This window comes from Mustela lutreola, chromosome 12 (genome assembly GCF_030435805.1).
Source record: "Mustela lutreola isolate mMusLut2 chromosome 12, mMusLut2.pri, whole genome shotgun sequence".
In the NCBI taxonomy this organism is placed as follows: Eukaryota; Metazoa; Chordata; class Mammalia; order Carnivora; family Mustelidae; genus Mustela; species Mustela lutreola.
In genome coordinates this window covers 35,705,272-35,720,646 of record NC_081301.1, presented here as the reverse complement: position 1 = coordinate 35,720,646, position 15,375 = coordinate 35,705,272, and the positions used below count along the sequence as shown (strand labels likewise).

The following is a 15,375-nucleotide window of genomic DNA, read 5'->3' as shown; positions in this document are numbered from 1 at the left end:
CAGTGAGAGAGGGAACAAAAGTAAGGGGAGAGGGAGAAACAGGCTTCCTGCTGAGTGGGAAGCCTGATGTAGGGCTCGATCTCAGGACCCCGGGATCATGACCTGAGCCAAAGGCAGATGCTTAATCACTGAGCCACCTAGGGGCCCCAATAAATCATTCCACAACTTTCATAATACTTTTATACACTTTAAAAATGAGAGACCGTAACAATAAACTGAATAATTTTCTGATCATATGATACTAAAAGTTTCAGAAGTTTTCAGCAAATAATACAGTTTTATATTATTATCCTCATGAACCAATATACTGTGACAATATTATTTCAATAACATGAAAAATGATCTCTCCCTGATGCATACTCTGGGTATAGAAAATGATAAAAGGAAGGGATTGATAACACAAAATAAATGCCAAAGAAAACCACTTAAAAAATGGAAAGGGAACACCACAAATATTTGATATTTAAGTTACGATTTACAAAATGAACTTTAAAAACACAAAGCATGAAATAGTCCACCTGGTAGTTTTAATAATTTCTTTGCAACAAGCGTTCAAGATGTAGAAAGTGTTCCTTCATTTTGCACTCATGTTCGTTGACTTGAGAGCATGGCCCAAACATCTTCAAGTTGGACATTAGGGTACATGTTGCTTCAGAGAAGTTCCTTTCCTTTCCCTTTTTTTTTTTTTTTTCAAAGATTTATTTATTTTAAGGAGGGAGAAAGAGAAAGCAGGAGGAGTGGCAGAAGGAGAGAGAAACCCAAGCAGATTCTGCACTGAGCATGGAGTCTGACATGGGGCTCAATCTTGATTTAGACTCAGGCCATGATCTCAGGGTCATGGGATCGAACCCCATGTCAGGCTCCATGCTCAGTGCAGAATCTGCTTGGGTTTCCCAGGCACCCTGCATTTCCTTTTTTTTTTTTTTTTAAACATTTTATTTATTTACTTGAGAGAGAGACAGTGAGAGAGAGCATGAATGAGGAGAAGGTCAGAGGGAGAAGCAGACTCCCCGTGGAGCTGGGAGCCTGATGTGGGACACGATCCCTGGACTCGAGGATCATGACCTGGGCTGAAGACAGTCGCCCAACCAACTGAGCCACTCAGGCACCCTGCATTTCCTTTTTTAATGACAATTTTGTCTGCTTGCCCTAATCTTGATTTTGCATTTGTTTGAATTTGCTGTTGAATTCAATATTGCTCTTGCCAATTCAGATTTTCGTCCGGTTTCTGATTTCATGTTGGAGTGTTCTATGAAAGCAATCACGTTGTACTTTTTTGCATCTCTTTTATTGAATATTAACAAAGAACTGTAGCCTATAGTGAATACTTGAACACCTGGAAATGCCAGCAATCATTATTGGAAGGTTTTCAAATAGTATTAACATTCAGACCTACTGGGGAAGGTTACTAATACTACACAAAATCACTTGTTGAAATTGCCAAAGAAGGTCTTACTTTGCCTCAAAATTTGTTGTTGTTTTTTCTAACATCACTCACAGGACTTGTACTAGTATCCTATGTGCATAAAATTACTAGTATTTATTTTATTTATAAAAATGACTTACTGTTAGGAGCAGACCGGTCATCCCCCACCTCACACACACACTTGAAACCAGTATGTGCTGGTAAACCAAATCTCTGGGGGAAAAATAAAAGCCCTGATATGTAGCATTTGCCTGGTACCAAGGGGAGGTGCAAGTATTTCCAGTACGGTCAGTTTTGAGCTCCCAATGTGATATCCCTGAGCACTGGGAAGAGATGCACACAGCTGCTCCCCGGGGCCTGTGCAAGCCTGTGCCAGCCCACCACGGCTCTAACATGGCCACACTTGCCCACTTGTTGTGGGCAAGCCTGATGGGATCCCATTTGGAATCTGTCCACCTTAATTTTCCAGCGTATGCTTCAGTGTCCTCTAGGTCTTCCAACTTGACATCAGTAGATTTCTTTGAACTAGTGACATCTCTATGTTCACCGTTAAGGTTCTTTTGTTTGTTTGTTTTTTGTTTTTCTATCCTAAACATTTTTTATGTTTGTTTGTTTTTTTTTGAGGTAAAATATAAAATAATACAACAGTGCCCAAATTGCTCAAGTAAATCTTTTTTAAAAATTGAAGGAGAGTTGACGTTTTCATATTAGTTTCAGGAGTACAACATAGCGATTCCACAATTATCTACATTACAAAATGCTCACCACAATAAGCGTCGTCACCATTGGTCACCACACAGTTATCGCGATATTATTGACTATATTGGCTGTGCTATATTTCTCATCCCCGTGGCTTATTCATTTTGTAACTGGAAGTTTGTACTCTGAATTCCCTTCACCTAGTTTGCCCACTCCCCGCTTGATCGTTAAGTTTTAATTTTCATGGGAGAAACTTTCTCCAGGTTTCTAGACTTCCCAATGTACTTTAGTTAGGATTTGGGCTTTGGAAAAACAAGACATTTCTGAGAAATGCCAGGAAGGAATTCTTGCATGGAAACACTAATTGAGAAGATCTGAGTTAAAAAATCCATTTGCTTGAATGATCATGATTCCACCAGATACATTTTTGCATGCCCAGTTTTGTCCACTGGTCATTGATCTTATTTTAGGGGATTTTAACTGTGGAGTCCTATACAATTTGGTGTCAAGGTTAGTGATTTTCCAGAGAGGCTGGCCACAAGGGCTGGATCAGTAACCACTTGACCTTGTGTCTGACCCTGAACACATGTCATACAAGTTGTTGTCCACATAACTAGTTATACCCCGATCTCAGTGTCCCCCTTCTTCCTTATTATTAGAAACAACAACACAGCCTCCATTGAATCTAGGAATGCCCAACAGAAGTGTGGTGCATCCTCTGGGGAATGTCCTGAGGTAGAGAGAAAGTGTTCTGTACTTTGCCTTTTGGCTTTTCATCTGGCCAGAACGTGGCTGTAATGGCTGGAGCGACCCAAGTCACACTGGACCATAAACAGATCTTGGAATGGAACAACAAGGTAGAAGGAGTCTCGGTTTCTGATATGGTGGGGGCGCCATACCTCACCCACTTCTAGGCTTATACACCAAAGAGAGATAAATCAGCTGGTCTAAACCGCTGATGAGGATGGGCTTTCTATCACTCGCCGCTGAAACAAGTGAAACCGCATACTCACCCATTTGTTTCCTATGGAAAGCACAGCGCACTCGCAAGAGACTAAGAAAGGTCAGTCATGGAGAGCAGCTGATGAAAAACCTCAGCCTTATTCAGTGACTCAGCGGGCGTCTTCGAGGAGATTTTACCTAAACGTGTGGAGGACAGAATTTGTAATATAAGGGACCGTGGGTCCCCCAGGGTGCTTGCAGTAGGTTTGTCAAGAAGGTTGGTACCTAAGAAAACTTCTGTACTGCTCTGAGCTGGTTAGCCTGGGAAAAGAAGTTTTCAGACTTCTGATTTTTCACAGGATCTGTTCACAAATGTCTATAATCTTAACTTTGTAGCAACCAGAGCCCTGGGAGACATAGAATGTACTTTATTGCCCTTCAGGCTGAGTGTAAGTACGGACTGAAGACCTAGGGGGTTTAGACCAGGGAAGAGATTAGAGGAGGTAGGGATCTGAGAGCCGCTTTCACACATCAGAATAAAGAAGGGCGTAGGAGACTCCCAGGCCCAAACCTTGGGTAGAGGCTGCCTATTCTGCCCCAAGTTACAGGGAAACCCATCTTGGTGCTGGAAGGAGGTGGTCGAGGAGAGTGCCTCTCCTGGTGGAGGGGATTTAAGCGGAGGCTGTTGCAGGAAAGAATCGTCAGCTGAGCAGAGTTCCCAAATACAAATTTCCACCTTTGTACCTGTCCGTATAGCTTTCCAGGTCTCATTTTCCTATTGAGGAAAGAAAAGATTGCGTGGTACATTTTTTTATAAAGCCAAATACTTCAAATGTCAATTTGAAGTACATTTCCTTTATTCTGAGATTATGTTCTTTTTATTTTGGGAGGTGTTAAAATGGTTTTTTATTGTTTTTAGATAGCAGGTGGTATTTGTTATTGTTGTTTAACATCCCAAGTCAACAAAATCCAATCTTGACAACTCCTTATAAGTCTCTATAAACAAACAAACAAACAAACAAATCCTTATATGTCTGTGAAATCTGGAAATCTGGTAACCACTGGCAAGATGGACCATAGATAACAGCGTTCTCTGACTTGACCTTTCAAGGAGCTGTAGTTCATATCAGTGGCCACTAGGTGACACTCTTGTCTATTTCCAACAGCAGGACGGTTTCATGGCGCCAATACAGAGATCAGAAATGGGAGCCACTTGCTTTAAGGTAGATTTACTTTCACTGATAAAGTATTTACTTTTGCCACACTACTTTGGAATAAACACTAATTTTTTATGAGCATATGAAAACAAAACTAATTTTCAAACTTTTTTCTTAAAATTGAAATGATTCCTTTCCTAAATGCTCTAACTCTCCAATAATCTTGGCAATTTAGTGTGCTTACAACATGCCTTCTCTCAGTCAAGAGCCTTTGTGAGCATCTCAGACAGCTGCTGTCTTTACACGTGTGGCAGTATATCGTTTCCATTTTTACAGGAGCACACAGCCTCTAGCACGATGCCACACTGATACAATGACACTAATCTCCATTTGTCTAGTGGTTTGGGCTTTACAGTCCTTTTCGAATGGGAACTCAAGTTGCAGAGAATGACCTTTCCTTTGTTCTTCTTTGTAATAAGCTCAAATGAGTCTAATGCACATTTTTCATAGTGAAAACCTTCTACCTCATTCATTTATTCAACAAATAGTTATTTGAGCATGTCAATCATTCTACCATGCTTCCTGCCAGATATTGTCCATCTTGGGCATGTAGAAAGATGCCCTTTAGGCAGAGACCTGAGTGGGTGAAGGGCAGCACAGGGTGATGATGTGGCTGAAGCACGTGCCAAATCTCGTAGCAAAAAGGAACTGGGAAGTTTGACGGTGAGAAAACGGCTTAGAAGAATGTCAGCTGGAGGTGTGGGTGAAGAGGTGGGCAGGACACAGATTGTGTGGGAGTTGGAAATTTCCTTCCAAGTGCTACAGGATGCCACTGGAGGGTTTTGAGCTGGGAGGAAACATACTTTGAAACACGAGGAATGGTCTGCAGAGAAGCATGTGTACTGACAGAATGGGCTCAATTTCAGTACATTTTGAAGGAGGCAAATGGGACTCCCTGATGCATTGGATATAGAGGGGGAGAGAAGGAGTAAATGAAGATCCATAGGTTCTTGGCCTGAGTAAGTAGGCAGGTGGTGGTGCCCCCATTTATTCAGATGGGAAAAATGGGGAAGGAACAAATTGGAAGAAGGGCATTGAGAAACTGAGGGTTCTATTTTGGACTTATTTGATTTGAGGATTTATTATACATCCAAGTACAGATGTCAAGTAGGCAGGTGCTTATTCAATTGTAGACTTTGGAGGATGGGTTGGGGCTGGCAAAGTTGCTATGAGATCCGTTCTTGTGGACCTCAGCTGTCTGGCAGCTTTAGGTAGCAACAGGGTCTGTTTAACTTACTGTGATGACACTTAGAAATTTGGCATGATCTCATAATATTTTTACTACATTTCAAATGGAATATTTAGTAAATTCTACATCTACTGAAGCCGTCAGACATGAGACCAATATGTTTCAAAACGTACAAAGCATATTTGGAAAAGTTAAAGATTACAGATTTCTATTAATTTTACTTAATGAAGTTAGAAATTACTTTGCTTCTGAATGACCATAGTATCAACCTGAGAGAGAGTTCCCTGAGTTGCTGGTGAGAGCATCATATCCAGACACCTGCCAAACCAGCAGTCCTCTTCAGGGACTTAGTCCTAAGGAAATAATCAAGGAAGGGGATCAAGTTTTCTTAACAAAGATGTTCATTTCATCATTATTTACAAGAAAAATTAGGAAAAATAATTGTCCATCCATAAATGACATGGTCAAGAACTGTGGTATATTCATAAAATGGAAGATTATTCACACTCAAAGGGTGTCAGCAAAGGGTTTTTAGTAGCATGGTAGGGATGGTTATGATATAAAATTAAGTAAATGATAAGATTTAAGTGTGTACATACAATATAATCTCAATCACATAGAGCATTTAAAACTTCCAACTTTTTAGAGTGGTTAACCATGGGGGGATGAAATTCTGTCTTATACTGCTTTGACTTTTTTTTTATTTTAAGATTTTATTTGTTTACTTGACAGACAGAGATCACAAGCAGGCAGAGAGAGAGGAAGGGAAGCAGGCTCCCCGCTGAGCAGACAATCCGACACAGGGCTCAATCCTAGCACCCTGGGATCATGACCTGAGCCAAAGGCAGAAGCTTTAACCCACTGAGCCACCCAGGTGCCCCTATACTGCTTTTATTTTGTCTGAACTTCCTACAATGGGCATGTGTTAATTTGTACTCTGCAAAAAAAAAAAAAAAAAAAAATATATATATATATATATATATATATATATATATATATATAATTTGGATTGAAAACAATGAAAAAGAAATGGGAAAATGGAAAGATCTAGCATCAGGGTGGGAATCAGAAGATAAGGATTTGGGTCCAGAGGGAAAAATTTATTTTTTATTTGACCTTAGGTTTCTTACCTGTAAAATATGGCTAGGAATCCAGCTTGTCTCTTTTTTGGAGTTTGAAGATTTAGGATTTATATCAGCACAGGGGCCGATCCCAGAAGCAATTCAGTTTGAAATGTGAAGGGCCTACACCAAGGCCCCAGGACAATGTCCTGTCTTCCCTCCTAGGGAAGAGTGAGTGGGAGAAGATAACTGAAGAGGAAGGAAAGTCCACATGTGCAGTAACTCCTCTGGGCACCCTGTCCTGGCCCCTAGGAATTGGGTCTTCCAGTGTCCACTGGATGTAGGCCCAATCCCAACTCATTCATGTTTTAGAACTTTGGTGGTAAAATGGGAGAGACTTCAGTGATCATCCAATAATAATACTTATTTTATGGTTGTATTTATTGAAAATTCACAATGTTGTATTTATTGAAAATTCACAATGTGTCAGGCACCGTGATTGGTGCCTTTTACTGATTTTGTTCATCTGTTCGACCCAACAAATAATTATTGGGCCCATTCTATGTGTCCTACCTAACTCCATTTTTATGTGGCAGGATTTCCCTACTCCTTACCCCTTTTTGGCCCATCACATTCCTACACTCCCTTTTTGGCACGAGTGAGACACCACGCTAGGTGACAGAAATTTAACTTTTGTGACACAAGTTGAAGCAAAAAAAAAAAAAGAGACCATGACTTTTGTGGCATAATAATGTATACATGATATACTAAGAGACAATCTGGGCTGCGGTAAAAACCTCAATATCTCATGGGTGCTTGACCTTGAGGCTATACTTCAGATCTTTTCTCTTCATGTTCATGCATTTCAAATTGTCTCAGGCTCCATCCAAGAGAAAACAAGATGGTACTCAGTGATCAGGGGACAAGGGAAGGCTCCAGGGGGAGGGAATAGGGAGGTTGAAGGACCACAGAACTTTAGGGGGAGGAAGTCTCCAGGGAAATGGCTCCCAGGCAGACTGAGAGAGGGGCGCCGACCTGGGCAGCAGCAAGGGTGGAGAACAAATGTCGCCATGACCTTTTTTGGCACAGAAGAGAGGCAACCTGAACAGGGCAGAGGAGCCATTCCTGATCTGTCCTCTACAATGGACACTGAAGATGTGACAACAGGTGACTTGAACCCAAGGAAAAGAACAGTGTAAATCCTGAGCAATAACTACTTGACTAATCCTCTGACTGCTGCTTTTGTTCAGTTATGACCTTTGCTGCCTTGCCTTTCTGAAATTCAGGCTGTAATAAGGGGGTTACAGTTAAATGAAGAAATTGAGACTTGAAACAAAGCACAATGTGTGGATTGTTTAGATTCTTGTTCAAAGAAACTGTAAGAAAAAAGAAAAGAAAGAAAAGATTAGGGCATTAGGAGACAATTGGAAGTTCCAAATTTGGAAATGAGTAGATATTTGAGTATATTAAGAAATTACTGACAGAATTTTATACATAAAAATGTCATTACCTTTGAGAGATACACTATTTTTTTTTATAGGTGTAATGGTAGCAGTGTCTAGAAAATAAAGAAACTAGCTGAGCAGTTCCTGTAACAAAATATTGGCAATAATCATCCCCTGGGAGAGGAGACATGATAAAAGAGGAGAGGCAGGGCAGGATTTTTAGCATCAACCCCAGGTAAAACTTTCCTCTCTTGTTGTTCTTATTGTTTTATCTTAAATTAGGGCTGCCAGATAAAACATAGCCCCAGTAAAATTTTAATTTCAGATAATCAATGGAAACCCTTTTTGATAAAAGTATATACACTTATACTAAAAAACATACCTTTTAAATGTATGTATTTTATGGGTGTATATACAGTTATGAAAGTATTAATGATTTATCTGAAATTTGCATTGACTTGGGCATCTGCATAGTGATTTGTTAAATCTGGTACCCCCTTGTAAATACATGGACACTGCTTGTGAAACAGGACTTTGGACTTCTAGGCCCCTTAGTTTTCTTTCTTGGAAGATGGTAGAATTTTCTTTTCTTTATTCAACTCCTTGTTTTGTATGTCTACCTAATATTATAGCATTATGTTTTAAGTAATCTCTACACCCAGGGTGGGGTTTGAACTCATGATCCAGAGATCAAGAGTTGCATGCTCTACCGACTGAGCAAGCCAGATGTCCCCTTATAGCACTGTATCTTAAAAATTGACCTACTTCACATTAGCACCAACAGAATATGAAAGCGTTTATTTCCCTTTGTTCTCATCAACATCAGATATCATCTGTCTTTTAAGTTTGGGGCTCGGGTCGTGATCTCGGGGTCCTGGGATCGAGTCCCGCGTTGGGCTCTCTGCTCAGCGGGGAGTCTGCTTCTCTCTCTCTCTCTCTCTCTCTACCTGCCTCTCTGTCTACTTGTGATCTCTCTGTCAAATAAATAAATAAATAAATCTTTAAAGAAAAGAAAATATATTAAGTTTTGCTAATCTGCAGCACGAAAAGTTTGAGAATTGCCAGTTTAGAACACTTTTTTAAAAAAATTTTTTATTTTTTATAAACATATATTTTTATCTCCAGGGGTACAGGTCTGTGAATCACCAGGTTTACACACTTCACAGCACTCACCAAAGCACATACAAATGAGACAGACTTTTCTTTGGTGATGCGTAGCATCAAGGTTTTGTTTAAAATAATTTTAAATATTACTCTACATTGTGAAAATTTGCACCATGAAGTGTAATGACTTATAAGATATTAGCTGGTTTTTACATTCCAACAGTGGATTTCCTTGGCTTCTTCTAACAAAACTGAGCTTTTCTGTGCATGCTCAAGTCAACGCTCAAGAATTTCAAATTAACTTTAGCAAAAGCAAATATTTATATTTAAAAAGAAAATATTTGAACCCAGAACTCATTAAGATAAAAAATTTAATAAACTGAAGATGTCTTGTTCGTTGAAGCCCCTAAAGGAAACATCTAGGTCAGATAACATATATTGATTTAAACAGCATTCCCGTTAGCTTCATGTAACGGTATTTGTAATTATTGCAATAAGGGATTTAAAAAAACTAGTCTCTTTAATCTACATTTCCACAAAAATATGTTGAAAGAAGACATTTCTGCTCAGTTGTTTTTTCCTTTGCTTAAAAAAAAAAAAAAGAAAAGTGCCAGGAATCCCACCCCACCCTGCTGCTTGGTAACAGTCAATCATTTATTATTCCTGGATCAAACACAAGCATTCATGCCTATGAAAACATGTTGCAATGAACAGGATCTTGGTCTGTACTAAAAACAAAAAATGGCTAAAAAGAGACTTCAATTTATTTTCAAATTCTATGGCTAAATTCCTGTAATTCCTCACTGGTAAAAACATTGGCAAGCCACTACATTTTACTTAGATCGGATTTACTTCTTAGGTGTCTGCCCAGAGGTGTTATTGGGAGCTATTTGTGGCTAGCTTTTTAAGAGACAAGATGGGCCTCAAATGGAATGAATACAGACACTGATGTACAATGCACAAGGAAAGGCCGGAGGAAAAAATCAAATAATTTTTTAAAATAACTAAGCACAGCCCATTTTGACTTGAAAGTTTTAATATTTGGCAAACCACAAAGGTTATTTCTCAAAATGACCAAACTTATAGCTGAAACCTTTTCTTTTATTTTGTTATTAAAGCAGGAGTTATACATCTTATCAAAATTCTTTCTAATCAATCAATTCAATCAACTTCAAAAATACAATCACTGTAGATCCAGACATACTCAGTGGTCTTCCTTTCCTCGAGCCTCATCAGTCCTTAACCTAATTAAGCCTCTAGAAACTAATACATCCCCCCAAAGTACTCCGTCTCCCCCAAAGTGATCGAACCCCTTCTCCCAAGCATTCCTTGTCATCCAATCAACACTATGGTCCAGAAATCACCCATAAGACAAATGTCATTCTGGTAGAGACCATTAATATTTCAGTTTATACATTCTGACTATTTTCATTTGGGGGATGGATTCCTACATTGTATGGTACCACAGCAATAGTTTTTGAGAAAGATCAATGACCTGGGCCCAAGAACAGTTTTCCTTTGTCTTCTGTTGTCTTGTTCCTGTTGATGCAACTTCTTCTTTTTGAAAGCATGGGCCAAGAGACAGGTGATTGACTTTGAAATACAAGGAATGTGAGATGGGAGGCTGGGAGTAGAATTAGCCATTGTTCCTAGAGAAAACAATTTATGTGATTTTTTACTTAACAAGAAGGTGGTCTTCTTCAAAAGTGACTATACCAGTCTAATCTCAGTTATCCTGGGGAAATAGAGTTAGCTTGGCAGCATCATTATTATTCCCAAGGTATTTTCAGAACTATCATACTCTTTCCATTTTTGATGATGCTCTAGATACGGTTTGTAAAGGTGGGTGGTTTTGGCATCAGAGGAAGGACTGGGACTCTTGGAGCTGGAGGGGAACTATCTAGAAGAACTATCTTCATATGCCAGAAGGAAAGAGATTTGGTGCATTTCATATAGAGGCACTAAACCTAATTAGGAGTGAAGGTAGAAGCTACTGGAGGGCATAGTTAAACATAATTCAAAGAAGAATTTGCAAAGGCTGTACGAAAAATCCAGACTCCGGATGTATTGAATTCTTTGTCACTGGAAATGTCCAAGCAAATGCCAGTTGACTGGGGTCAGGGACATTGAAGAGGAACAGCATGCATCCTGTGCATAGGGTTGAACAAGAAACCCCCACACGTCTCTTCTAACAATTATATTGCATGGCTCCACTAAGTGGCTGAAGTTTGCTTGAATGGCCACTAGATGGCATTTGTGTATTTGCAAGAGCAAGATTGTTCCCTACTGGTGCAAAAAAGAAATCAAGAACAGGACTCACATAAGGGTGTGAAATTTTATTAACAAAATATGTATCCTTATGCAACTCATTTTATTTAAAGATTTTATTATTTATTTGAGATAGAGATATTGAGAGCGCATGAGTGGTGGTAGGGCCGAGGGAAAGGGAGAAGCAGGCTTTCCACTGAGCAGGGAGCCGGGCACAGGCTTGATTCCAGGACTCTGAGATCATGACCTGAGCAGAAGGCAGACGCTTAACTGACTGAGCCATCCAGATGGCCCACAACTCATTTTTTAATAAATATAAGAAAACATAACTATCATTGAAGCAAAACCTTCCACTACCAAGATCTAGTCTCAAAATTAGACTCACTTTCTAAATTCTCTTTTTAAATATGTGTGCCATATTCAAAGAATTTCATAGAACTTGACATAAAAATGCTTCTATTCACCTGCTAACACCTCTGAATCTCTCATTTACCTTGTGTGTCTATCGCTTTATATAGACACGGGTGTCTTACTCTGTTCCACATGGCACACAGCACTGGGCAACATTCATGATACGACCAAAACTGGTTTCTAATAGTTCCATTGTGATTACCATTTACAAAGCTAATATCTTATCTAATTTGTGTAAAATCAAGTGGTTAGATGTTAAAATATGGAGAAATAGACTGAAAAATGTTAGGCAACCCACCAAAGGTCATAGGTAAGGAAAATCTTCCCAGTTTTTATCCTACTGAGCTATGGAGGCTCAAGAAATGCTACCGAGTTTACATTTCTTAGACATTCACAGTGTACTGTAGCCTATTAAAGACTTTGAGTAGTCCTGGAACAAAGAAATGTGTCATATGTTAGCCCAAATTCTTCAAATATATTCAGCCTCTATCTGTCTATCTCTATCTCTGTCATCTTTCTTTTTTCCAGAATGTGAGTTATGATCCAACCAAATACTAGCTTTTTTAGTGGTAATTGTTGTAAGTGATGAGCATCAAATTCAACTCTATACTCCTTCTTGCCATTAACTTACGAACAGTGTTTCATAATATGAAGTGCATTGAGAAAAAATAGCCTCAATTTTCTCACAGCTAAGAAGAAATGGGCTGTTCGGAATAGCTTGTTCCCACCCAAAAGCTCTCTATGTGGAGAACTTGTCTTTGTCTCTTCTTATACTTCAGCCAAACTGCCTGTCTTCCAAAAACAGTCCAAAATGAAAATTCCCACTTCCTCCTTGTTCCTGTGACTCTCCTGGGGAATCCAAGAGGGATGGCAACAGTGCTGGGAGCGCCCTCTCTCCTCTGTGCACTGGGTGAGTAGCTAGACACAGTGCAGGCCATTCACCAAACTCGCTTTGATGATTCCTCTCTCCTTCGTTTTATCATGTGTTCAGAATGTCTTTGTGAATTCAATTAGAGATCTGCTGTGTGGCATCTGTCAAAACTCTCAGCTGTATGGCTAGAACTCACAAGATATACTCCGAAGAGTTAATCATTCTCTGAAAATGGACAGAGGGCAAGAGAGGATTCCGGATCACATGACTAGTCTATCGGATGGCATCTATAATGATGAGAAGTCCTTTATCCCATAGGGTGGGAACACAGAGGAGCCCTCCATCACTGGGTGAAACATCTCTGAGCCACCAGGTTCCTCACAGCAGCCTTCACATCCTTGTTCCTGAGGCTGTAGATGATAGGGTTGAGCATGGGGGTCACCACCCCATAGAAGAGGGGGATGAGCTTGTCTGAAAGGTCTTGTTTGTCTGCCCCCAGGGGATCCTTAGACTTGGGCTTCCCGTACATGAAAAATAAGGTCCCATAGAAGATGACCACCACAGTGAAGTGGGCAGAGCAGGTGGAGAAGGCCTTTCTCCTCCCCTCAGCTGAGGGGATCCTCAGGATGGTAACAATGATGAACACATAAGAGATGGAGATGAAGAGAACTGGAGCCCCCAGGAAGATCACGTTGGTCACCCCCATGCTGATCACATTGATGGAGATGTCAGCACAGGCCAACTTCAGGACAGCCAGGATTTCACAGGTGAAGTGGTTGATGACATTGTCCCCACAGAAAGGCAGCTGAATTGTCAAAGACGTGTGTACCACAGAAGCCGTACCACCAATAGCCCAGGAGCTGACAGCCATGGGCACATAGGCAGCCTTGCTCATGACCACGGGGTACCTCAGGGGGTTACAGATGGCCACATAACGATCAAATGCCATCATGCCCAGAAGCACACACTCTGTCCCTGCCATAGCAAAGGAGAGAAACATCTGCATGGCACAGGCTGAGAAGGAGATGGTTTTCCTGGGACTGAGGAAGCCATCTAGGAATAGAGGGACTGAGGAGGTTGTGTAGCAGATATCCAGGAAGGAGAGGTTCCCCAGGAAGAAGTACATGGGTGTGTGCAGGCGGGAGTCAAGGACGGTCACCAGGATGAGGACCCCATTGCCCAGTAAGATCACCAGGTACATCAGGAGGATGAGCACAAAGAACATTTTCTCCAGTTTAGGGTGTGCTGAGAGGCCCAGGAGAATGAACCCCGCCACAGGGGAGGACCAGTTGGCTTTTTCCATGTGCAGTCCCTTCTGTCATCAGCCAAGGACAAACACAGAAAAGGCTTTCTTGAGAAAAGTCTCAGGCATCTTGTACACCATCACTGTGTGCTACAGAACAGGAAAGCATAGGTGCATAAGAGATAATCAGTAGGAGTGGGGTTAGATCTTAGATGGGGGATGGTCAGGGCTGGAAGAGGGCTTACAAATACGGCATTGAGGCCCAGAGAGGGGAAGTGACCTGTCCAAGTCTTCTGAGCAAGGTGGTGATAGAGATGGGACCTGAGCCCAGCAGAGGTAATCCCCAGTCAAGAAGGGCTTTTCCTCTGCTCTATGATGAGCATGGGAAAATGCTGTAAGTTACTTCTTTTTGATGTGAATGCATAGAAATTTCATTTAATCTGGACTTTCCTAGATTCTTAGAGAGGGGAATGCCCAAGCTGACCCTATTCTTACAACTACAAAAATTTCAAGCCTTGTTAAACGTTGATTACATTTGGAAGGAACTTGTTAAAAAAGTGTTAATCCGGGGCACCTGGGTGGCTCAGTGCGTTACAGTCTCTGCCTTTAGGTCAGGTCATATTCAGGGTTCTTGGATGGATCTCTGCTCGATAGGGAGCCTGCTTCCCCCTCTTTCTCTGCCTGCCTCTCTGCCTACTTATGATCTCTGTCAAATAAATAAATAAATAAAATCTTTTTAAAAAAAAATTACTCCTCATCCAGATAGAATGTTCAGCCATAAGACGGATCCTTCCTTAGTCCGCCCACCCTCAGCAACAGACTTGCCTATTGTCAGAATTGGGATCTGTCTATTCTTTTTTTTTTTTTTTTTTTTTTAAAGATTTTATTTATTTACTTGACAGACAGAGAGCGCAAGTAGGCAGAGAGGCAGGCAGAGAGAGATGAGGAAGCAGGCTCCCTGCTGAGCAGAGCCTGATTGGGACTCAATCCCAGGACCCTGGGATCATGACCTGAGCCAAAGGCAGAGGCTTTAACCCACTGAGCCACCCAGGCGCCCCGGGATCTGCCTATTCTAATACATATTAAAGACAATATGTGGGGGAGGTTCCCTCATGGGGAAGAATTATGAAGGCCACAGAAGGAGTAATTGGAGTGAGTGAACCCACACTATGGGATGACAGCCAGGCAGCTTACTGACCAGTTAACTCAATTCTTAATAACCGGGCAAGACTGTAAGTTATCAGACAGCAGGATGTATGGCATTAACATCTAATCCCTGCTCATTAGAGTTTGGTGAACTCTTAGCCAAGGGTGTCTACGGAATGGTTTTTCTTTCTTTCTTTTTTTTTTTTTTTAAGATTTTATTTATTTATTTGACAGAGAGTGATCACAAGTAGGCAGAGAGGCAGACAGAGAGATAGGGGGAAGCAGGCTCCCTGCTGAGTAGAGAGCCCAGTGTGGGGCTCGATCCCAGGACCCTGGGACCATGACCTGAGCTG

General features: G+C 40.9%; 1 protein-coding gene across 1 annotated transcript; it reads right to left on the bottom strand.

The window, feature by feature from the left end:
• Nucleotides 1–12,976: 12,976 nt before the first annotated feature.
• On the bottom strand, nt 12,977–14,006 carry LOC131812332 (olfactory receptor 2S2-like). Its single transcript, XM_059141693.1, has one exon. It carries the CDS (start codon nt 13,934–13,936, stop codon nt 12,977–12,979), a length of 960 nt encoding a protein of 319 aa, XP_058997676.1. The 5' UTR covers nt 13,937–14,006.
• Between the last annotated feature and the right edge of the window lie 1,369 nt (nt 14,007–15,375).

Coding starts and splice junctions, on each gene's coding strand:
- LOC131812332 (XM_059141693.1), bottom strand. CDS start 13,936: ATGGAAAAAGCCAACTGGTCCTCCCCTGTGGCGGGGTTCATTCTCCTG.